Genomic DNA, 26,690 nt, shown 5'->3' with positions numbered 1-26,690 from the left:
TAAATTTTATCATCAATTGATTACAAATCATAGACATATATATAATAATATAAATAACATAAATATATATATATGCATACATATATGTACATATATATATATGTACATATATATATATATATATATATATATATATATATATATTATTGATATTATTATATATATGTCTATGATTTGTAATCAATTGATGATAAAATCTATTCAAAACCTTTCTTTCTAACTGAAGTGTGTGTTTGTTTATCCATAAATCGGATTAAGTTTGTTGCTGGTGAGCTGGCAAAAACGTTAGCACGTCGGGCGAAATGCTTAGCGGTATTTCATCTGCCGCTATGTTCTGAGTTCAAATTCTTTTAGGGTCGATTAAATAAGTACCAGTTACTGGGGTTGATGTAATCGACTTAATCCGTTTGTCCTTGTTTGTCCCCTCTGTGTTTAGCCCCTTGTGGATAGTAAAGAAATAGGTATTTCAAAGTACTTTATATGTCTCTATGTGTGTCCAGTGTATTCTGTATGAGAATAGTTTACTGCATCATTAAAGTAAAATGTTTACCTTATCCTGCTCCTTCCGAATTGTTACCTACCAACTGTGTGTCCAAGATGTTACACTTTCTAGCAGAACAAATTTTAGACATCATCAAGCATCATCATCACCATCATCATCAATCATTTCTTGTCATTTTTATCAATCATCATTGTCACTTTCATTCAACCTCATCATCAATCATTGTTAATGTCATCAATCTGTGGCAATGTCATTGATTGTAAGCATCATTAATCATCATAATCACAATTGTTGTCATTTTCATTTGTGTTTTTCTATGTTGGCCTTGGTTAGACGAGACTTACTGGGACAGTTTTTTTTTTTTTTCTATTGCTGGCTCATCTTCCTCTCATTAATTCTTACTTGTTTCCCACATACAAGATTATAATTCCACTCTGGTCCTCTCATGTCAAAAGCAGCACAGCCACTGAACAATGGGATTTTTGTTTACTGGAGAACATAAATGATGTTGTTTTTGGTCATACCATGTTAATAAAACTTGCAGAATCACTATTTTCACATTCATGCACACATGCACCAATTAGGTTTACACAGACAGTCTCCATACAATTTTCAACTACCAGTTCCATTCAGTACAAGTCACTTACAGTGAGACCAAACCCCAAACCACCACTACCATCATCATCATCATCGTTTAACGTCTGCTTTCCATGCTAGCATGGGTTGGACAATTTGACTGAGGGCTGGTGAACCAGATGGCTGAGCCAGGCTTCAATCTTGATCTGGCAGAGTTTCTACAGCTGGATGCCCTTCCTAATGCCAACCACTCTGAGAGTGTAGTGGGTGCTTTTACGTGCCACCGGCACGGGGCTGGTCAGGAGGTACTGGCAACGACCTTGCTTGAATCTTTTACACATGCCACTGGCACAGGTGCCAGTAAGGTGGTGCTGGTAATGATCATGCTCGAATGGTGCCTTTTACGTGCCACCGGCATGAAGGGCAGATAGCCACTCTGGTAATGATCACGCTCGGATGTGCTCTTAACACCCTACTAGCACGGAGCTCGAATGCCAGTAAGGCAACACTGGTAACGATCACACCATGTGGTTGAAAAGTAAGCTTTGTGACCACACACCACATGACCTGCGATGTCACACACACACACACACACACACACACACACACACACACACACACACACACGTTACTGTTATTTATTACAGTCTATAGAGAAGTATGACATTTACTTCATGTTTCAGACTTTGTTCTTTCTTAACAGCATTCCTTCCAGTTAATGAATTCTTAGATTAATCAAATATATAGCAGCAATTTACAATGTGATAAGTAATCCCCTTTTGTCGTTGATAATTAATTACGAAACTCTGCTGTTCTAGTTTTTGAACAGGGCAATCCTCTGGGTTGCTGTTTTGTTAAACGTGCCATCTTGTTTTATAAATAATCAGATAGCTAACAGCTGCTTAGCAGTTATTTATTTAAGCTTAATAGAAAGATTGAATTGACTTTATACTTTCTTACTGACTACCATGTGACAAAGAGAATCACCAAAAGAAATACACCCACCACCATCACTACCTTCATCATCATCATAGTTCCTTTTGAACTATTTTGTTTTCTCACTCATGTTTTGTCACATTATCACAGCACTTCAGTTTTCTTTATAAACACTTACTTCCCCACCACCACACACACCATATTTTCATAGTATTTTTACTATTTGTATTTAGAGGAATTATCATATATTTTTTAAAATATCTAAATCATCATCATCATCAACATTTATTATTATCATTATTGTTTGTAATCCATATGTTGATCATTCTTGCGGAAATTTTTTGGTGTAGTTCTAGATTTTGCTTCTGCTAAGCGAAATAAATTTCTTTAGTGGTGATATACTATTGATAAAGCAAGAAATACTAGAATGGCTATCCAACCATTTCAGTTTCAGCTGCTTTTACAAAGCTAGATATGAAGATATTGTCTGTCTCCTTGTCTCGTATCTAACTCCATTTTATGCTTAGATATTTTCTAATGTTACATTTTACACATCTTGCTATTTTATAGTGGTGGCTAGAGATGGAAATACAGAACATTTCCTTATCATATTTGTATATTAATCTGTTGTGGTTTCCTTATTGATAAGTGTCGTTTCTATTACAGGAGAGAACTGCATGATAAACCCAGTGGGATGGGGGAGGATGTGACTGTCTTTTGCAGTTTTAAATTCACAAAAACAGAATCTGGATTATTTTCTGCTATTGTTACTGGAAAACTGCAAGGGTGGTGTGTTAGTTGATATAGTAATTGAACAACTATTTGCTTCCTTTATATGTTCAAATTCCAACAGAGTCAACCTGTATATTATATTGCTCTAGGGTCAATAAGTATCAGTCGTATACTGGCCCCATAAATGTATGATCTTATACTAACAAGAGAAGTCATTTATTTTTTAAACACTGGAACAGAATTTCTGCTTCTCTGAACTTTTCAGTCTAGAGATCACGAGACCATTATCCTTCTCTCCTCCATGTTTGGAAGCTCTCACCTTGAATATTGCTGTCCATTGCTGTCCCCTTCCACTAAACAAGATATTAAGATTGAAGCACTGCAGAGATCAATCATAGGTGGGGGGGGGATGAATGGCACGACAGGCCTCAATTATTTGGCTTGCCTCAAAAAGCTGAAACTCAATTCTCAGCACCATCATGAGCACTATATTATTTGTTCAATGTAGAAAATATTCCTTCGGTATTGTCCAAATGATGTTGGTATGAAGTTTCTGTGTCACCCAGGGCTGAGCCCTGTGCCATGTATATTGTGACACAACTTTTTTTAAAACCTCAAATGGTCCTGCTTTATTCAATATTATCCTGAAGGAAATTAAAATAGGAAAAGACTCCATAACATTCAGACATACCTGGACAAATTCTTCTAAGAAATACCAGACAAATTATCAACATCTGAATAGGTCTTGGGCATGACAGCTCTTTGCTTGAGTAGTCCATAGTGCCCCAATACATGACTTAAAAGGCCTCTCTAGGTGGTGTATTAAGTTAATCATAGCCTGGATTGATAATAGCTGAAACCAATCTTAAGTTATTTGTATCTTGAACACTTTTAAAGTTTAATAATTAACAACCCTAAATTACATATGAAATTTCCACTGCCCCCACTCCCACTTGTGAAGACTATCCCTAGAATGGAGGCATGGCTTTTCATTTTTTAATTCAAAACAAAAAGAATGTATAAATACTCATTTATAATAATTAAAAATATATATTACACTTTTATTATTATAAAACAAAAGGGTGTATTATTAATGACTGTTCTGGTCTTCACCTTAATGCATTTCAGTTATTCTTTTACTTGTTTCAGTCATTTGACTGTGGCCATGCTAGAGCACTACCTTTAGTCAAACAAACAACCCCTGGACTTATTCTTTGTAAACCTAGTACTTATTCTATCGGCTTCTTTTGCCGAACTGCTAAGTTACGGGGACATAAACACACTAGCATCGGAGTTGTCAAGCGATGTTAGGAGGACAAACACACACACACACACACACACATGACAGGCTTCTTTCAGTTTCTGTCTACCAAATCCATTCACAAGGCTTTGGTCAGCCTCAGGCTATAGTAGAAGACACTTGTCCAAGCTGCCACACAGTGGGACTGAACCTGGAACCATGTGGTTGGTAAGCAAGTTACTTACCACACAGCCACACCTGCACCTACACAGCCACTCCTGCACCTAACCATTCTCATCTCAGGAATATACATAACATAGGTACAGGAATGACTGTATGGCTAAGAAGCTTGTTTTGTACCCATGGGGTTTCAGTTTCAATCTAGCTGGTTGGCACATTGAGCAAGTGTTTTCTACTATAGCCTTAGTCCAACCAATGCCTTATGAGTGAATTTGGTACATGGAAACTATGTGAAAACCTATCAGGTATGTGTGTGTGTGACCTCACTACTTGACAACCAGTATTTCTTTGTTTACATCCCTGTAATTTTGTAGTTTGGTAAAAGAGACCAATAAAATAATTACCAGACTTGAAAGAAATATGTCTAATCCATTGACTGAAACAAGTACAAAATGAGAGATAGATCATTCTTGAATATTTTCGGCCCTACCACCATTCAATTTTTCCTCGTTTTTCACCTTAACCCTTTCGTTACCAAACCGCCCAAAGCCGCCCGAATTTACCTATTCATATTTAAATGAGAATATCAGAGCAAATCTCTTCAGTACATTCGTGAAAACACTTATTATACTTCGTAAACAGTTCAACTACAGTTTTGTACAATAATCGAAGTGTAATTTTAATTCCGTGAATTTTGGGAGATTTTTTTCCGAAATTTGTTCCTATTGTGTTTTCAAAATTTGTAATTCTGACAAAAAATGGATACGAATTTCATTATATCAAGCAGCGAGTCAGAATTCGAAGGATTTTCTACTGAAGACCTTCATAAATCTAACTCTATGACTGAAAAAAAAAAGCATGTGGTATTTGATAATGAATCTGATGTTTCATTTTCCGAAAGTGAAAACAGTGAATCTGAGATCTCCAATAGCGATAAAGAAAACGAATTGGCACCTGAACGGAGTGAAAATTTAAAAACTGTTTCTTTCGGTGATTTTTCTGAAGAAAACTGGACCAAGCCACAGACTTTCCCAGAAGGGTAAAGCCTTAGACTATTTCTTTTTACTTTTTCGAATGAGCCTATTTGAAATCATTACAGCAGAAACGAACCATTACGCTAAACGTAAACAAAGTGAAAGAAACGATAGTTTGTGGTTTCCCATAACCTTAAATGAAATTAAGACTATTTTGCCATAAATATTATTATGGGTATCAGAAAGTTACCCAGAATAACAAATTCTATCGTAAAATTTTGTTGTATACCCAATTGAATATTAGCTAATAACCCATTTTCTATAGCGATGTTTGAACAAATTTTAATAATTTTATATTTTGTGGAATTTACCTGTATCTACCTGCAATTAGAGTCACTTTGTGACAAAAATTATAGTATAGAATTGGTTGAGAATATTTCATTAAATTATCTTCCAAAAATCAGATTAATATATCGATAAATAAAAAAGTTATAGTTGTTTAATGAAACCAGACTAAATTTATGATTATGTTAGAAATTAATTGAAACACATAAGGGGTGTAATTTGGTCAGAAATATAGTAACGAAAGGGTTAAGACTCATCATCTACATAATCTCCTGATTATTTTTTACTGCCATACCACCATATAATACTTCTGTAACCCCTATTTAATTATTGCATTGAACTTTAATCCCATCTGAACGAGTATTTCATAGCTTCAGCATTAATTAAGAGGGAAATCCATTGTCACACATCATCTTAAATACATTTGACATCAGTAAATCTCCAGGCACTGCTCTCTGCTATTACACATTCATCAAATTAATTATTCAAACAGAAAAACAAAACAAAATGAGTGTTGGTCAATAATCTATGAGGAAACTAGATTTTTATATTTATCTACAAAAATAAATTCTCTTGATATCAACCTACCTGAAACTAATTTTGGTTCAATGGTACAAATTCCCTGTTTTAAAGTCATCTAAATTAAAGTCTTCTAAATTTTGTGTAGTTTATATTTCAGACACCAGCTTAAAATGATAAAGTTATTTTAATAAATTCTTTATTTTCAAAGTTAATTGATAGAAAGGTTTTTCAATATAGATATATGATAACAAAAAGGTTAATGGAGCTTTTACATAGTTGCTTATCCTGCTTGAAATAGCAACCAAATCTTCTTCAAATCACACCATACTCTCTAGTGAGTGGGAGTAGGAAAGGTATAATGGGTGGTGTAGTACAATATACTATTAAAAACACAGAACAGTCATGAATGAAATGTCTTTGATCAAAGAGCTGTTGGATTAGGATAAACCTGAGGTTAAGCAACATCATCAGAGCTCCCTCACAGAATGTTCACACAACATCCTATTCTTATTTACATATCGTACCTTTCACAGAACCTAGAAGTGGTAATGCCTGTCTTAATTACTGAACTGGGTTGTGTGAACTAAGAAAATTTACTTTGAAGTTTGGAGTCAAACTGAACTGGAGAAACAACCAATGTAGAATGATCCCTTGAGGAACCCTTGTATGGTTTTTCTAAGGGAAATAGATCAAAATTAGACACAAACCACACCTTAAAGAATAAACATGGAAGAGCATATGAGGTAGTGTAGTTGTGGATGTATTGCCTGGAAATAGTTAAGGATTAGTCATGTTTTTTTTTGCCTTTTATATTTTCTTAGTCTGGAAGAAGGGGCAGTGACCATGACCTTTGTAGATCTCCCAGTATCAGTGAGGTTGATTCACCTACTTGGAAGACATGAACAGGGAGAAGGTTCCAGAAGGATGATGATTCAGGGGTTGGGGGCTAGATATAGTGGTTAGTATAGATGTGGGGCTGGTGGGAGAAAAAAGTAAGTTAGGGCTACTTCTGGAGTCAAACACCAACTACCAGGATAAAGTCAAGCCAAAACAATCACAAAATGAAATAAATGTAAATGTTTAACAAAACTAAAGTTTATGTAGAATATTGGCTTAGAAATTTGAGCACCATCACACCTGGTTCCTCTGTTCCCACTCACCTCTACTCATCCAGACACCTCGTCATCACTATTTTTGTCTCTCCACATCTCCACCTTATCACTCCCATCTTCTCTTCTAAAATGTGAATAGTCAAGTTACCTCTTTTAGAGAAATCTATTCTATTTTGGCCCCTTCTCTCATACTTTAACCCCTCATCTCCTTGTATAAAGCCATGTCCTTGGGGTTCATGATCTTGCTAGAAAAACACCCAGTACACTCTGTAAAGTATTTGGTGTTAGAAGGGCCTCTAGCTGTAGAAGCTATGCCAAAATGGTCCTTGGACTCACCAGATCCCGTTAAACCATCCAGTCCATGCCAGAATGGTAGATGGACATTAATTGATGATGGTGATGATGATGAAGGAAATAATGTCAAAAATCTGGCAGTTTTTATTTTCCAATTATAAAATGGAAGTTGTGTTTAGGGATAAAGAGGAAGCTGTATTTTGACTTCCAAACTAGAATCAATGTCCAACATCTGGAGGAATTATGCAGTAAAAACCATTCTTTTCAGGAATTATTGATAATCTAAGTGATCAATAATATTGTAATCCTGATATTTTATTAAAATATTGGATTTTATTTTGATGACCGGAGAAAGGCAGCAAAGAAATCAAGTGAAAAATGTGTGACTGTATTGTCTCAACCTTTTATCTTTATTGATGTTGACTTTCATCTTTGTTAATCGATAAAATATGTATTGGTTTTTGTAACAGAAATGTGTGGTTGGCACCTAAGAGAGCTTCCTTGTATTGTGGTGGTGTGTCCCCTTTAACATTGATTGCAAAGTGCTTTCAGGTCTCTTGCAACTATAATTGTTTCTCTTTGATGCTATTTAAAAAAAAAAGAAAAAAAATCAGTATGCATGGAAGTGTTTTTTTTTTTTTTATTAATTTATTTTTGAACATCATTTTTCTTTTTTTCCTATCAGGATTTATGTGAACTAACTCGGATAACAATGGTAGGTCCGAGTACTCAGGAGAAACTCAACAGTGCCTTAGACTTAATAATTGAAAGTAGCCAGGATTTCACTGACTCTGCCTACACTTCCCATGAGAACCGAGAACGCATACTTGATCTTTGTGATCAACTACGGATTCAACTGAACAATCTAATTAAAATTGGTGCCAGCTTGGTATGTGAAGCATTTTTATTTTTCCTTCGTTTACCTTTCATTCCTTAGCATCGTCATCATTATAATCATTATTGTTATAACATTCACTTTTTTTTGCTTGCATGTGTTAGACAGAATATGTTGAAGCAGATTGTCTATGACTGATGCCCTTTTTATCACCAACCCTCACTTGTCTTTAACCCTTTAGCATTCAGTTTACCCTGTCAAATGTAATGCTTATTTATTCACATTGTTTTGAATTAATGAAGCATTATCTCATAGCTTCAAAATTTCGATGATGTGATTGCATATATTTTAGAATGACACTGTAAGGTTAGATTTTACTGGTTTGAACATAAAACAGGTAGAATATTTGGGCCGGATATGGCCAGATTAAACGCTAAAGGGTTAAGGAAGATAGTACTTGTATTCCCCATAGCTGGACATGGAAGATAGGAAATAAAAGACATCACTTGTATGAAGCCAGGCCCCCATATCTACAGTGTTTGCCACTGGAATAAGAAGTGGTTGGAGATCATGTAGTCGTTAGCCTCAAATCGCCAGGCCTGGTCGGCGTTTGTGAGAGATGCAGCATTGAGGATGAATGAAGCCAGCTCAACCAACCCTGGGTGAATGCTGTCTCAAGTCAAGTCAAGTATGAAGCTCCCACTCATTAACCTCACAGTCATGTAACATCAAGATACTGATAAATCTACACACACACAAATTTAACAAAAGTAACAAAAAAAAAAAAAGGTGTTTCCAAACAGCCTTTAATGACTTTTGTCTCAATAAGAATAATCTCTGCTTAAAAATGAAAGTTCGAACCTCTAGAACACAAAATCACAATTCCACACATTCTCTAATGTATGATGGTGATGGTAACGAACAATATGGGGAAAAAAAATTTGAAGTCAAGAAAGTAATCTTCACTGGAAGTTCTAGTTGGATATTGCTTGCTCTAGTTATAAGAATTGGCTGATAGTAAGCAATACTGGCAAAGATTGAATAATGTACTCCAGAAAAGATTTATTAAATTAGTCAAGTATTAAATTATGGTTTCAAACATATAAAGTTAGGTTGCTAAACAATTTAGAAAAACTCCTGCTATCGTATTTTGCTTTTTTATCTAATCAGTCATGAATAGATTTCTGGAGATGTTGAAGAGTTTTATTTGATCAAGCCACGCTATTTATAGAATCTTGTGTTCGTGAGAAGACTGTACTCTATGCTATTGCAGGTTAATGTAATATCTTAAAGAAAACAATACTATGAGAGGTTATATAGTCTTTGTTGCAGAAGATATATCACTGAATTGTTACCTCCATTGTACTGAGTTGCTATATTATTGAATGTATAAATAATAGTTTTACAGGTTCATTGAAATTATCTATTTTGAAAAGACAATCTTTATTGATCATTGGATATTAAAGCCAATTATATGTTTTGTATAAATTTCTCTCAGATATTAAATACTAATTGATCTTTGATATTTGAATTTCAGTTTTCTTATCACTAGAACAGTCATTAAAAATAAAAAGAAAGAAAAAATGTAAACTATTGTACACTTATGGAATATACACTGTAAACTACTAATGTACACTTATTAATGTACACTGTAAAGTATTTCTGTACATTGCAAAACTATTAGAGTACACTTAATGAATGCTGTCACCTATTAGTACACACTTGGTAAATTTTAGTGACAAAATTCATCTGTTCAAATTGACATGACACTTTTCAAAAGTTGCATTTTCTCTGTTGTGTGAAAGCTTTATCATACTTTAAGCTACTTTACAGCTCTTGTATTTATAGAAAACTATTGTAAGGTCAGTCTTATTAAAATTATTATTGGTTTTAAATGATTAGTGAATTTAAGAAAGTTATGATATTGTGTGTTGTTTGGGCAAGGCATAATTGGATCCAATGATGAGGCACCAACTTCAAAGTTCAGGAGTTTGGAGAAGTTTAGAGTTATTCCTTAGTCATGACTACTCTGGTTTGAAGTAGTAATACCTTCCAAGGGCTCCAGTTTTGAGTCAAATAGCAGTTATTATGTTATTATGGCTTGCAGGATTCAGGAGAGGGCTGGCCGCTTTACATATGCTACACAGGTGGACATGTCCTGGTGTTACAGGAACTAGTCCCCCTGTTTAAATAAACAGATAGAAGGCAACAGGAAAACTGCTGCTACATTTTCTCCACAAACCTTCAGTCTTTAGCAATGAATTGACCAAAGCCTGTAGGTACAGCGCTTGAAGGGATTATATTGTGAATTTCATATTTTGGATATTAAGTGGTATGATAACATTTTAAAGACGATCATCAACTGTAAATTTGTAAATCTTATGCTGAAATACAACTTTGAAACCTAGTGTGTACGGGAGATAAAACCAGTATTGTTTATGTGTTTATTTAGATTAGTATCTTTTGTTTCATTCTAATATGGCTTAGTAGAGAATTGAAACAAGATTTTTATGGCCAAAAAGGTACATTCCCTGTCACCAGTTCTTTTTAAACATTTATTTATTCTAGTGGAATATGGAAGTTCAAAGCCAAGGAAATAGCAATAAATATCACCAGTTGCTGCCCAACAACAAATGGTGACAGAATTTGTAAACTGAGTATTAAACAGTGATGTCACCATCTGTAGCCTGGTTCAGCATAGTTTATTTCTTTTTAAAAATATTTACAGTCTCTCTCTCTCTCAAGTATGAATCAGGGAACAATGAAAAGAATGCAACACTCACCATATTTCATTAGTTACATGTATTTAATAACAAGTGTGGACAAGTCCTTTGCTCATAAAACTGTGTAGCAGAATAAAACTGTTATTAAATGCATACGTACATAAATACATATGTACATACATTCGTACATAAATACATATGTACATACATACGTACATAGATACATGCATACATGCGTACATACATACGTATGTACATACATGAATACAGTGAGCTTCTTTAAGTTTCCACCTACCAGATTTCCTCACAATGCCTCAATCAAATTAAAAAAAGAAAACCCTTTGATATTTAGTATTTGAGACCATTTACGAATTCTTCCTTAAGATCTTGTTATTTTGATTTTAGGTAATTCAAAATATAAAATATAGAGTAACAGATGTTTCAAGATTCCTTCCGAGGAATTTTTTTACTAACTGTGACCTTTACTAACTATTTTATATTTTATTTGCATCTCTCAATGTTAATTTGCCAGTTGCAAAATAATAGCCCAGTCAACACAGAATTGTGTATATTTTCATTAGTGATTATTAACAGGAAATTTAGCTGACATTTCATCTGTGGGTTGACCTATAAATCCTCTTTCCTACTTCAGTATGCGAGAGAAAGAGAAAGGGGAAAAAAGATATAAAGAGAGGGGGAGAGCAAGAGAGAGATATGGGAAGAGAGAGAACTAGTCTGAAAGCATCATCATCATTGTTTTACATCGGATGTGTTACCACTGTTGTAGTCAGCACATCTGCTCACCTAGATGGGTCAAAAGGGCCTTATTTTGCTTGCATTTCATTTCTGGTTTGGTTTCTATGATCAGATGCCCTTCCTAACACCAACCACTTAAGAAACACCTATATCTATCCCACCTATACCAGAAATCTTTCAACTGACACAAAACCACACCCCTCATTACTAGCCTTCCTCCCAGTTGAGGGGGTTTTTGTCATGCAAGGTACTTGGTAACCCTGTTGATGCTGGTGCCACATAAACAGCACTGGTGCTGGTGCCATGTAAAAAGTACCCAGTACACTCTGTAAAGTGGTTGGCATTAGGGAGAGCATCCACCTGTAGAAACCATGCAAATACAGGCAGTAGACCACGGCGCTGCCCCTTGCCAGCCCCAATCAATCTGTCCATCCCATGCCAGCATAGAAGATGAATGTTAAATGGATGATGATGATGATGATGTCTCTTATATGAATTCTTAATGATAGATGGGTTATGAAGTTTGAATACTGATCAGTAAACTTGGAAACCTGAAACAGACACCCCACTCCCCAGTTAGTGTTGAATATGACTTGACAAAGGTCAAACACAATGTCTGTGACAGCTTTGACCTCTTGATAGCCTTACTGAATATTTAAACATGAATTACAGTTACTATTATACTAAAAATATTTGCAAGACTATAGCTGAGTGAAATTTATGGCAAGATTCAGTGTTTGTTTATTGTTATTTTGGGCACATTTATCAGCAACGTCTATAATTGTTTAGATATGTCTAGACAATTTCTTGTGCTGACAAAAGAGATACTGTCTCTGGACATAGAGATATTCATTTCTGTGATGGCAATGCTCCAGCATGGTCTTAGTCAAGATGGCTAAAACAAACTAAAGGCATAAGAACTGAAGTATTGTGTAGATGAACATGGCTGGTAAGCACTAGAGGGGAAAATTGAAATGGTTATGATGCAATGAATGATCTCTGATATTCTGATAGATTAACTTCTCTGGAGGAAACTGCAAAAATGTAATTGGAGTTTATTTATTCAGTTATAGAACTACGACCATGCTGGGGCACCTCCTCAAAGGGTTTAGTGAAACACATCAATCTCAGTACTTTTTTGTTTTTAAATCTAGTACTTATTCTATGGTTGTCAAGTGGTGTGGGGGAAAACACAGATATGTATACATATGCATACAAGGTTTCCACACAGTTTCCACCTACCAAATTTACTCTGAGGGCTTGGGTTGGCCCAGGACCATAATAAATACCCAAGGTGCTGCACAATGAGACTGAACTTAAAACCACATGGTTATGAAGCAGTCTTCTTGAATCCACAGCTGTAACTGGAAGATAATGAATTCATTTTAAGCAGATAAATAGATACAGATTGAAAACACTTGATGAGAAATGTGTTGTGAGGTGTTAGAGAATGGAATAGATTAGATGAATCAGACCTGAAGGAATGAGAATTCACAAGAGAAATAGTTAAACGTGTGTGTGTGCGTGTTTAAATGTCTCTCTTGTGACATTTTCAATTATCATATGAAGATATTAATATAGAGCAAGTAAATTAGTGTAAATATATACTATTTATCTTTCTCGTAAAGGTGAAATAAAGTAAATCTATACAAATACACACACACACACAGCTGTGCATGCGGGTGGCTACAGTGTGTCTGGGGAGTACCTTTCACAGCATTTCCTGCTGTCAGAAATTGAACTCTCGTCTATCAACAGGTGTGAATTACCAGAAGGGTGTTAGAAACATCAGATGTATTGTTCTATATTTAAGAGATGAGGAATTATTTACATTAGACAGATATTATTATTCAGGCAGTGACCTGAATAATAATAATAATAATAATATTAAAAAAATACCTTAGGAATGAGAACCCAGGTTCGAAATTTCCCCAAGACACCTGATGAAGGCTGGAGGGTATATCAGCCGAAACGTTGTGTTAACAACAAAGAAGATGAGAACATATATCCATCAATTGTAAATAATGTAAATCAGATGTATTGGTTCATATTTTCATTTTGTAGTGGGCAGTTAGCTGGCAGAATCATTAGAGCATCAGACAAAATGCCTTGCAGTATTTCTTCCAATTCTTTACATTCTGGTTTCAAATCTCAGTGAGGTTAAATTTGCTTTTCATCCTTTGGGTGTCAAAATAAAGCACCAGTCAATTTACTGGGGATGATTTAATCAACTGATCCCCCTCACCCCAAATTTCAGGTTTTATGCCTAATGTAGAAACACAGAAGTGAATTGGCAGAATTCTTAAAACCTGCTATAAAATGCCTGTAAGGCAATGAGCTGGTAGAATCGTTAGCACAGCAGGCAAAATGCTTAGCAGTAGTTCATCCATTTTTACATTCTGAATTCAAGTTCTGCTCATGTCAACTTTGCCTTTCATCCTTTCAAGGTCTATATAAAAAAAAAGTACCAGTTGAGGACTGGGGCCAATGTAATCATCTTAATCCCTTCCCCAAAATTGTTAGCTTTGTGCCAAAAATTGGGACCAATATTTCTTCTAGCTTTGTTTTAGCTCAAAACTTGCTACGGTCAACTTTTCCTCTTATCCTTTTGGAGTCAATAATATAAAGCACCAGTTCAGTACTGGAATTGACGGTTTTGACTAAGTCCTTCACTTCAAAGTTTTTGGCCTTGTACCAAAATCGGAAGCTGTTATTTCAAATAGTATTAGTGAATTTGATCTCAAAAAATAAAATACCTACCCAAGTTCATTTTTAATTACCTCATAAAGAAGCAAAATATCAACAGCAGAATGAGGAATGTCTCTCTTTGGTCACTTCATTAATAATGCAAATATCAGTTTATACTTTGAATTAGTATATAGATGTACAGCCACAAGACCAACATAAAAAGGCATATCTCTAACTACATGATGGTAGTAGGTGGTGGTAGATAATCCTCAGATTGAACCAATAAAGCTATGTTTCTATTGGTTTTTCAAATTACTTGATAACATTTTGATGGCTCTCCTCTACCTGATACTTCTCTGCCTTGCAAGTTATTTGGTAACCTCAGTACTCTCCGTAAAGTGATAGGCATTAGGAAGGACATTCAAAAGCAGAAACTATGCCAAAGCTGACACTAGAGCTAGGCGCAGCCCTGCAGCTTGCCAGATTGTGCTGGACCATCCAAACCCATGCCACCTTGAAAAACAAATGTTAAATGATGATGATCTGTTGGTTGCTGCTCCTAACATAAGTGTCACCATTTTTCATGATTTAAACCCAGAATGTACAGAGCCAGAACACATCCTGGAAGGGATCATGTCCAACACTAACAATTCCTTGAATTCACCATCCTGGAATGGTACTTTCATCCTTTTGGAGTATTGACCCTGACAAATTGAAAAAGCAAAGTTGTCCTTGGTGTGATTTGAACTCAGTGCAGCAGTGTTGGAATAAATACCATGAGGCAGTTTATAAAACACTCTACTGACTTTACCAATTCACTGCCTTAAATAGTAAAAACTAAACTTGGTTAACTAAAGACACAGAACAGCAAAACACTTCGATATTATACAATAAAAAAAAATATCTCAAATAAACGTAGAAAACAATAAAAATGATTTATGAAAAGCAAATGTATTCAGTCTAGACCACCACCAGTGAAAAAGACCATAATTAGGTAATCAGTAGAATCAACAATATTAAGACTTAAGCAAATAATGTCTGTTTAGCATATATCAATAATTATTTTCATCCAACATTTCTTGTCAACACTACAAACCTGAGAAAGAATGCAGCTGTTGGAGGTTTATGGTTCTGTGTCTAATTTCAAGTGGAAGCTTTCCTTGTTAGTTACACATGAGAATCAATTGAAACAGAAAGAATCAATTCAGCCTTAAGGACCATGAGAACTGGGCCAAAGGGTAACTATAGCTCAAGTGGACATAAGCTTGCTATTGACACTATAGTAATACTGGTCAGCCAGAAGTGGCAAGAGTCAACTTCTCAGTGAAGATGACAGCAGCAGCAGCAGCAGTAGCAGCAGTGGTTGGTTTGCCAGAAACTATCATGTGTATGGATGGATATGTCACAGATTTTAGGAGTTAAAAATATTGTCTATTCAACAACAATTCAATATTATTTGAAAATTTTATTTATAAAATTTGTAAGACATTTAAAGTATTAACATCAATGGTAACCTTTGAAGCCAATCTGCCAGAAATAGCAACCGAATCTCCCTCAAACCACACCCTGCTTATCAAAAAGTCAGGCTGATTTAATACTTTTATAGAACATTGTACATGTGAATAGAATTGTGATGGATGCCTAAAACAACTGACCTGAAAAGGAAGGAAATCTGCAATAATGTAGTCACAGATACAGTATTTAAGAAATACACAGTAATGGTCATTGCTGGAATGCTTTTGATCATAGGGTCTACTTAGGTAAGACTTCTTTGGAGCCAAAGAACAACAAGAACTACTGATTTAATTCAAGTACCATGAATACTAATTCTATCATCAACCACTTTGTGATAGATTCTGATTTAACCCTTTTATTTCCATGGTTCTGTTGAAACACTCTTCCTAAGTTTCAATTAATTTTGAAAATCAGGAAAAATTAGTAAAATAGATTTATTTTTTAAGCTGGTGTCTTGGAACATAGAATGAAATTTTGATGGAATTTGTGACATTAAAATGGCAAATTTGCATCCTAGATCCAGAGTGATCTCAAACACGTTAGCATCAAAACAGTTAAATGAACTGAAATGATTAAAGGCTATGCATATATTTTTTGATTACATTATTCTGTTTAGGACAGATTTTTAAATCTTTTTTTTTTTTTGTCTGTTTTCCAGGATCAGAAAGAAACTGCGTCATCAAGTCAAGAATTAGAAACTGCAATTCTTAAAACAATTGAAGCATCAAAGGTTCTTCATAAACAGGTGAGATGATTTGCAAAATTTTTGTTTGTTAACTAAAATCTGAATAATTACCTGAGAAAATTTACATAACTTGTTTGATTTTAACATAAAGTGACCATTTCCAAGTCTAAACACAAAATGACCATAAGCTCATTATTATCATTAAGGACATAATGGTAGTAGTATTAGTAGTATTAGCTTAGTAGTATTTCTAGTTTTACAGTCCAGATATTACCAAGGTTGACTTTGCCTTCCATCCTTTCAGGATCGTTGAAATAAGTACCACTCAGCTCCGTGGCTCCTGTGCAGGTGACACGTAAAAACACCGTTTGAGCATGGCCGTTACCAGTACCGCCTGACTGGCCCTCATGCCAGTGGCATGTAAAAGCACCCACTACACTCTTGGAGTGGTTGGCATCAGGAAGGGCATCCAGCTGTAGAAACTCTGCCAGATCAGATTGAAGCCTGGGGAGCCATCTGGTTTGCCAGTCCTCAGTTAAACCGCCCAACCCATGCCAGCATGGAAAGCAGGCGTTAAACAATGATGATGATGATATTCCCCTCATTCCAAATTTCAGGCTTGCCTACAGTAGAAAGGATTGCTGCTGCTACTATTGCTTCTTGTAGAAAACATTAAATAAAAAAAAAATATATTCACTTTCACTGTGAAGAATTTAATTATATTTATACTTATATCTCCTTTTATATAAGCTGAATCTCACTTGAAGCTAGCAGTGAATGTAAATTAGCTGAACAATAACTGTTGTTGAAAGAAGTATTGCAGTTTATAAAAGAGTTTGCACTTGAAGACAAAATAAATTAGAGAAATATTGTTTAGTTTGGCTTCATTTTTCGAAAATAATTGCTGATTGGATGACACAAGTGTTTTTGTTTGGAACATGAAAGTAAGTTGTTGCTTTGTGTGACATGCCAATAGTATTTCACAATGATTGACATAATATTTACACAATAACTGATAGTGGGTCTTCATTGTGTCGAGGAGAAAGATTAAATATTCACTTGCACAAGACATAAGTTATGGCTTAGAAGGAGAGAAAGAGACTATACAGGAAGTCTTCTCTCATTCTAATCTCTGACAATTGTTTTCTATATCTGATAATTAAAACTTGAAACCTGTCAGACAGAATAATAGTTATTATTTCTGTCTTAGAAATAATGTAAATTCTCTCTAAACAAATTCATCATCACCATTTTAACATCCACTTTTCTGTGCTTGCATGGGCTGGATGGAGTCTGAGGCAGATTCTATAGAGTTGGGTGCTTTTCCTGTCACCAGTCCTCCTCAGCAGTTCCAAAGGGAGTAATATTTCCCCAGAGCTAAACATGTTTTTGTAGAATATTAGAAATGACTGACATTGTATAACAGTGACACTCATTTATATCTCTCATTCGATGTCAAGACAAGAAGACATAAACATTGGTTTTCTCTCTCTCTCTCTCCAACACACACACACACATCTAGGCTTATTTTGGTTTGCAGTTTTCATCTATGGCATTCACTTACAAGGCTGAAGTTGACCTTGGGCTACAGAAGATATTTGTCCAAGGTGCCATGCAATGACACTGAACCTAAAACCATGTATTTGGGATGCAAGCTACAAATTACTTTTTGTTGATGTTGCATCTGTGTCTTTTTTTTTTTTCTGATAGCAAACTACCAAATGATTCTTAAATACTTTGGTTCTAAACATAAGAATACCAGAAAAATTTTTTTCTACAAATTGATAATAATTCTGTAACTGTGATAAGCCAGTTACTCTGTTGTGGTAGTGACTTCTTTTGGCAATCAAACCTTATGTTAGTCCTTATTGTGCTTTTGTTAAAGAAGCATTAAGTTCTATGAATTTGTCCATGACATCTGATGAATATCTGTTATTTAGTAACTGGAACAAGTCTGCTCATTTGATCAAAGAAGCAATCTGTGATCTTCCTGTGTTTAATGTGGAGCAAAATTTAAGGCTTTGTTCAGGCTACAAGAAATCTCTTTACTCAATCATCATCATCATCATCGTTTAACGTCCGTTTTCCGCGCTAGCATGGGTTGGATGGTTCGACCGGGGTCTGGGAAGCCAGGGGCTGCACCAGGCTCCAGTCTGATCTGGCAGAGTTTCTACAGCTGGATGCCCTTCCTAACGCCAACCACTCCGCGAGTGTAGTGGGTGCTTTTTACGTGCCACCTGCACAGGTGCCAGGGGTGTCCGGCATCGGCTACAATCGGTTGGAGCTTTTAACGTGCCACCGGCACGGAGGAGTTTTTAGTCCTAATATTTTCTCTGTGGAACCTTTATTCTGATTTAATAACCAAAGATATTTTATGAGAAAGATTTGGTTAGTATAGCATATTGGAAAAGTAAGTGTATGAAATATAGAAATAAAATAACTACTGGGAGATGTTTGTGTGGGGATTAGAAATTTGGTAAAACAAGGAATGGAAACCTTTGATAAAATAAACTTGAGCGATATGTAAATAAAAAAGTTTCAGTTCTTATTACTAAACATACCTATTATTTCATTTTATTGCACTGTTAAGATTCCATACATAGTAAAACTAAGAAAAGAACTACTGTTTAATGCTTCAAACTTAACATTTCAAATACATTTGCTATTTTTGGTATTTCTAACTCTGTACTTCATAACTTAGACATTTTCCATCATATCAACATTTGGCAGTTATATTTTCATTCATCCAACATTACATCTGTTGTCCTAATGTCAGCGTTTCTAAGACTTTCTACATATCATCATCATCAGTCCATTTCTCCTTGCTTGCACAAGTCAGATGAAATTTGTTGAAGCAGATTTTGCTCTGACTAGATGCCCTGCCTTCCCTGATGCCAATTTCTAAGTAAGGTAATATTTCCTCAAGGCCAGGCATGTTTTTCATGGAAGACTGAAAACGAAAAGCATTGCTTATATGATGTGGATGCTCATTTACAATGATCATGTGATTCCTAAATAAGGGTGCATGCACATATGTGCAGTCAGGCACACACACACACATACAGAGGGAGGCTTCTTTTCAGTTCCTGTCTATCAAATCTCCTCCCAGGGCTTTGGTTGAAGACACTTGCCAATGATGCCATGCTGTGAGACTGAACCCAAGACCACATGATTGGGAAGTGAGCTTCTTAACCATACAGCCATGCCTGTGCCTACAGCTGTTTGATATTAGATGTTCTAATGGATTATCTCCAGCAATCGCAAGCTGCTTGATAGTAATGTGAAAGAGTTGCTCTCCTAACTTTGATACTTAACATCAGTGCTGCTGGGTTATGAATTTAGCAATTTACTTTGACAATGGCATCTTCAGTTTTATTGAGTTACAGTGTTTAGGAAGAAGAATCTTAATATCTTGCCATGATCGTAGCAACGTCTGAAATAGGAAACCATTAGATTGTCTTATTGTCTTTTAGTTTATTCTTCTCAATTTTTAATGCAAAAGAACAGGAATGAAAAGAAGCAGGGAGCAAAGTAGACTATGTGAAGGCTGGGTATGAAGCTAAATAATTGGTTTATATGGCTGGGAGAGACATAGTGATAAGGGTTTTTGTTGATGTTTTGTCTCAGGAAGTTGAGGGGTATAAAATATTTGAATTTGCAAAACTTCTGCTTGTATAAATAAGAATATAATTAGGGAAGAAGTGTATTAGAAACCTCTCTCACACACACACAGTTGCTGTTGATGATGGGGAACTAGAAGAGTAAGGAAAGGATTACCATGAGATACAGTATACTCAGGATGGCTCCTTCTCTCTCAAAAACACACAAAAAAAAAACACTATAAAAGTCAGCTATAGAGATTTGACAACTACAGTCATGATGGCAGTGTATGCTACAAGAAATATCTGGATGATAGTTTCTAAGATGCTGAAAGAACAAGATTTCATCTGTAATACACTTGTAATGTAGCAGAGAGAATATGACGAGGCTTCAAGCTGATACAAATAATTAAGAAAAGGCTTCAAGCTGATACAAATAATTAAGAAAATGGGATCAAAGTTTGAGCCGGCTAGGTTATAATGAGTGAGCCAAAAGTCAAGAAGTCTGTATATTGTAATCTGGTGGCTTCAGTTGTTGCACAAACTGCATTTTTATGCTTTGTGATTCTTGGCCCACCTTGTATAAGACTGCAGTTTTGATTTGTATCCAGGTAAAAGATCAAATGTGCTGTTTCTAGTGAAATTATTAGGTTAAATTGAAATTTCAAAAGAAATTATCAGGTTAAATTGAAATTTGCCACATGGAGCTTTTGCTAGAAACCCATGTTCTATAGTTTGGTGAACTTTGAAATCATGATTGTGTAAACGGTCTGAATTGACAATAAGTTCTAGGTAGAATTTAGCTTAGAGGTTGTTGTGCACCAAGGCACTGCTTTATCTGTCATGTCTTTGTGGTTATTCGAAAGACAGTTTGTAAGTCAAGACTAGTTTTTCTTGTTACAGAGCTAGTTCTTGTGGCCGAATCTGATGACAGGCTTTTGAAAAATTCAAAGCATAGAATGGACGAGTCAAAGAGCTTAAAAATATGGTAAAAGCTAAACTGCTAGAATAGAAAGACCAAACCTGTTAAGAATGTGGTTTTGCTCAATATGTTGGAAAGAAGCAGTTAGGAAGTCACTGTTGTTTAATCATTGCAGATAATGGTTTCTCAACAAAGGAAAGGGAATCTTTAAATAGACAGACCAAGAACCATAAGTTTAGCTAAACAGAAGTATTTGGTAGCAAAGACAAGTATGCAATAAAGATGATGAAATGCTCAAGAAATTTAGGAAGTTGTAAATAGATTTGGTTCTTTTGGCAGTAACAAAAAGGTTGATAATATAAGATACCTGTGGGAAACATGCTAAGGTATGGGAAGTAAATAAAGAATAGGTGCAGGAGTGGCTGTATGGTAAGTAGCTTGTTTACCAACCACATGATTCCGGGTTCAGTCCCACTGCATGGCATCTTGGGCAAGTGTCTTCTACTATTGCCTCAGGCTGACCAAAGCTTTGTGAGTAGATTTGGTAAATGGAAACTGAAAGAAGCCCGTCGTATATATGTATATATATATATGCGTGTTTGTGTGTCTGTGTTTGTCCCCCTAGCATTGCTTGACAACCGATGCTGGTGTGTTTACGTCTCCGTAACTTAGCGGTTCAGCAAAAGAGACCGATAGAATAAGTACTGGGCTTACAAAAGAATAAGTCCCGGGGTCGAGTTGCTCGATTAAAGGCGGTGCTCCAGCATGGCCGCAGTCAAATGACTGAAACAAGTAAAAGAGTAAAGAGAAAGAGAGAGAGTGTGTGGGTTGTGACAATTTACAAGAAAAATGGTTTGGCATGAAGAATATTGGACAATGTTTGAGCTGACTTCTCGGTAATGGCAGTCATACCTAAATTAGCAAATCGAGCAGTCAGTACATGCTGTTTATATCTATAATAACTGCCATAATCATGTTAATCTCATATCTATACCTGAGACTGATACTGAAATAAATGCTTTTATTTCATCAAAGCAGAGAACCATTGAACCAACTGGAGTAGATTGTAGAATAGAAGATATTTTTGAAGCAGCAGCCATTCAGTTTCAAATATTTCAGCATAGTCTTCTATTAATACAGACAGTTTATCAATATTTTATTATGTTTATGAGCTGCCTATATCATATCTAAAATGTTAAGAAATAGAATCAAAATTTGGAGAAAATAGACTCCTCAAATGTTTTAGACCACAATTTAATGCTTCTTGTTGGTTTAGTTATTTTAGTAAATTGATGATGAAAAAAAATTCTTAAATATGAATCTGTTCTTCAAATGTTTATTTGTATATTTCCTTTATTTGCTCACCTCAGCTACAAGACACCACAATGGACCAAGCATCGGAATTATTCAAGGTTAATGAAGACCATGATTTACTAAAGGGATTAAAGATCCATGGATTAGCTGGAAGTTCTGACAAAGTGGATGAGTTGTCAGTGAAATTTAGAGAACATTCTGAACAGTTAGAAGAAGTGAGAAACATTTCTTAATAATTATTTATTCTTTTATTATGAAAACATTCACATAATTCCTTTGTGCATGCACATACATACACTCACACAGAATTGAAATGCTGTTTGACTTTTCTTTTCAGGGTTGAATGTTCACCATCTCATTTCCATTACACACACATACATTCACATACATCCTTTTACATACACATATACTCACACAGTTGAAATGCTGATTTTCACTTTTTCACCCCTTCTTTTGTTATTCATCTATCACCCTTCCTTTCTCATTCATATGTTGTGACAGAGAAAAACAGAAGATACACAACACGCTCTTTGCCACTTCCTCTCTCTCATTGCTATTACTTTCTCTCACTCCCTCTCAGTCAGGGCTATTATTCTCACTACTTCTTCACTGAATTACTATTTTCTCTCCTCTTCCTTCACTTATACTACACAATGTGATTTTGGACATATATATATATATATATATATATATATATATATATATATATAAAAACACTACACTCATTATTATATTGGGAGATAATAATGATAATCACAATAATAATCATAATAATAATATTTGTTATTATTATTAAGGCAACGAGTTGGATAAAATGCTCAACAGCATTTTTTCTAGCTCTTTACATCAACTTTGTTTTTCATCCTTTCAGGGTCAATAAAATAAGTACCGGTCAAATACTGTGGTCAATGTAATCAACTTGCCCCTCCTCCTGTCAAAATTGCATGTCTTATGACTATATTAAAAAGAATTACTATTTTTATTGTAAATCTATCATTTGTTACTTCAGCAGGGATATCACTTTGAGTTTTAGTGACAACAAGTCACCTCAGATCTCAATCTTTCTTAGGAGTCTGGCAGAAGATAGAAAGGCACTTCTCTGCTTGTTGACAGTATGAGGTCGTCATACTGCTTACAAGACAGAGTGGGGTTATAGTAGAGAGGAGAGTGGCTTTATGCTATGGGATTAGGGGTTAAAGTGAGAGAGAAGGGACCAGAACAGAACAAGTCTTTTATTGTAGGGGCTCACATCATAGAAGAGAAGGTGGGAATGGGTAGGATGGAATTATAAAGTAGGTTTTAAAATGTGTTAATGTGTGTAATAGGGAAATATATATTATGGGTGAAATTAGAGCATTGAAAGTGGTGGATAAGTTTAAATTGGTTGGTTGAATATTTAAGTTGTGAATTGCAATGACTGGCAGTAGGCATATGTCCTAATATAGGCCTGAGAGTTGATGATACATGCCAATTGGGAAAACAGGAGTAGACAAGATAGGTGCAAGCCAAAATATCAAGATTTATAATAATGTGTTGTGAATCAGACTTATCCAACCCATGTCTGGTCTGACAAAAAGAATTTCTGATTATCTTTATCTGTAATTAATTCTCATTTCTTAATAAGTTCTCTGTTACAATGCAATCTCAGTTTTGTTCTTCAAGCATTTGATGTCAAATTATCAGTTAAAAGTTTTCAGATTACAACCAGACTAATACTCATTGAACTATTCAATAAATATGTCTAGTCAATAAGTTGTTTTTCTATGAGCTGTATACATTGTCTTTGAAATAAGAAGCTCTAGTAGGTTTGAAATGGCCTTCAGCTACCAGAATTATGTCACTGTAAAAATGTTTTCCTGTTTTCACAAAGATAAAAGCAAATGCAGTCATTATTGTAAAGTCGACTTTTGAGTAAACGAGAATATGCAAGCTAAACTCGCTTTGACTATTTATTTGGGAAAAAAATTTTTTTCTCTATATATTCAGAATTTTCAAAAAATATTGGAATTCTGAGTCATAATTTAGATTATATAATATAGTTAAGAACAAAATTTTAAAAGCAATAACACTATCACTATTTTTTGGTGTGGGATGAAGAATAATTTTTGTACAATGGAATAAAGAAGTATGCTTTTGGTTTCACAGGTTGATAACAATAAACAGTTTTCCATGTTATGAGTCATAATAAATATAGTAAACATATTTGATTGTTAAATAGTTAAGTGTTTGGTTAGAGTATTAGAGTATTGATATACTAAATACATGAAGCAGCTTCATAAAAGCTAACTTTTCCTATATTACTACTTCACTTCCTTCTCAAAAAGCTGCTTAAATGTTTTCCTTTGTTGATATTTTGGATAGTTTGATAAATGGTCCTGTTTATTTATAGCCATTACATCAGCTAAATGTATTTATTCATTCACCCACTCAAGATTGTCTGTATTTCTTGGCACCAAATAGAAGAATATGTTTGGATTTAATTTTTTTAATTTGAAACCAAATCTTATGCAATTATAGAGGGAAAAATTTAGCTTGGAATGTTAATGAGAAATTAGTTAAAGATAGACTGGGTTATACAGATATGTGTGTGTGTGTGTGTGTGTGTGTGTGTGTGTGTGTGTGTGTGTGCACAGGTAGATGTTGAAACAAAAGAAAAGAGCAATCATTACATGTTGTGGAGGTTAAATGTTTCTATTAATCTGAATGAGATTAGCAATGATAAAATGTTTAGCAGATGTAAAAATTCACGTCTCGCCATTCAGAATACAATAATACTAAATAGTGAGACAGCCATAACTTCTAAATAAGACTGGTTGTCATTGGATGATGAGTAAAGCTTGCATTTATAAACACTTCAGGTCACAAGATGGAAAAGATAATTCAACGATTGCTAGATTGCCTGGCAGTTGTTGCTTGAGGGGCAACTTGGCACATTAGATAGTAGTCTTTCTTGCTTTTGTTAGAATTTCTAGTGAAATTATTTCAGTTACATTCACAAAACAGTATTAACAGCCAATAGCTTAAAAATCAATAGTGAGCTCTGCTGGTGGCAGAAGTATGAAAGCTCTTATCCCTTGTTATGAGATTCATTGGACTGTTATCAGATGTTCAATGTCTTATAGAAAGAAAAGTGACAATTGCACACTCCAAAGAGTAAGAGAATGCCTTATTGAGAATGTTCCAGGTTTTTATGGAAAGATCATTTCTCTGGTGCCAAAACCTCCACATGAAAATGTTTATCTAGAAGCATTGAAATCAAGGATATTACCTGGCTCCTCCATGCTCATCTGTAGCATACAACAGGTCACTTTAATCCTGGAGTTTTCTGTTAGTCAATTTCAGCCATTGTTAATGCTAAATTAATTTTACTGAAATTTCTAAAAGCTACAGAAATTGTTCCCTATCAGTTGCCCCCCATTCAGTAGATGTTCAGCAATTGTTATAATGCCTAGCATTATCAAATTATTAGTTCAGCTGCTTGACCCAAACTGGATAAAAAGAATGAGCCTTGCTAAGAATCTGTGGTTGTCTCACCACTCAGTATCTTTGTATCCAAATGACCAAACATGCTTTTTCCATGTGAAACTTTCAGTAATGTAGATATTTGTGAAACTGATTATGCAAGTTTGTCTAAGTAATTAATTAGATTTATTCATATATTCATATCTTTTAACATGGCCATGATGTTTCAGCAAAGCATCTGCTAAGCTGCATCAAGAAGCGTATGTGTGTGCGTGTGTGTTTATTTCTCTTTTAAAGCTAAAACAATACAAGTTATAAAAGAAAAATAAATAATACAGGTCAATGGTTTGTACTTTTACCTAGTGTTTCAATATTTCAGGCTTAGGAACACCTCCTTCAGGAAATCTATAAAGTAATGGTATTGTCAGCTGACATCTCCGGGAAGTCAGCTGAAATATTGAAATATTTGGTAAAAGTACTGACCAGTGGCCTGTTTTATTAAATTTTTTTTATGACTTGCATTGCTTTAGCTTTATCATCATCATTGTTTAACGTCTGCATCCCATGCTGGCATGGGTTGGACTGTTTGACTGAGGACTGACAAGCCAGGAGGCTGCACCAGGCTCCAATCTGATCTGGTAAGGTTTCTACAGCTGGATGCCCTTCCTAACACCAACTACTCCGAGAGTATAGTGGTTGCTTTTTACATGTCACCGGCATGGCGGCTCAATCAGGCGGCACTGGCATCAACCGCGCTTGAATGGCGCTTTTTATGTCC

General features: G+C 35.1%; 1 protein-coding gene across 3 annotated transcripts in view; it reads left to right on the top strand.

The window, feature by feature from the left end:
• The window catches only part of LOC115211339 (alpha-catulin), a 349,449-nt gene that overhangs the window by 283,908 nt on the left and 38,851 nt on the right, over positions 1–26,690 (top strand). For all 3 annotated transcript variants that reach the window (XM_029780108.2, XM_036508401.1, XM_029780109.2), the window contains exons 7-9: positions 8,099–8,302; positions 16,589–16,675; positions 22,507–22,665. In XM_029780108.2, the coding sequence (XP_029635968.1) occupies positions 8,099–8,302; positions 16,589–16,675; positions 22,507–22,665 (450 nt within the window). The remainder of the gene's footprint in view (positions 1–8,098; positions 8,303–16,588; positions 16,676–22,506; positions 22,666–26,690) is intronic.

The sequence above is a fragment of the Octopus sinensis genome, linkage group LG1, assembly GCF_006345805.1.
Source record: "Octopus sinensis linkage group LG1, ASM634580v1, whole genome shotgun sequence".
NCBI classification, from domain to species: domain Eukaryota; kingdom Metazoa; phylum Mollusca; class Cephalopoda; order Octopoda; family Octopodidae; genus Octopus; species Octopus sinensis.
This window is presented reverse-complemented; position numbering and strand designations above follow the sequence as displayed.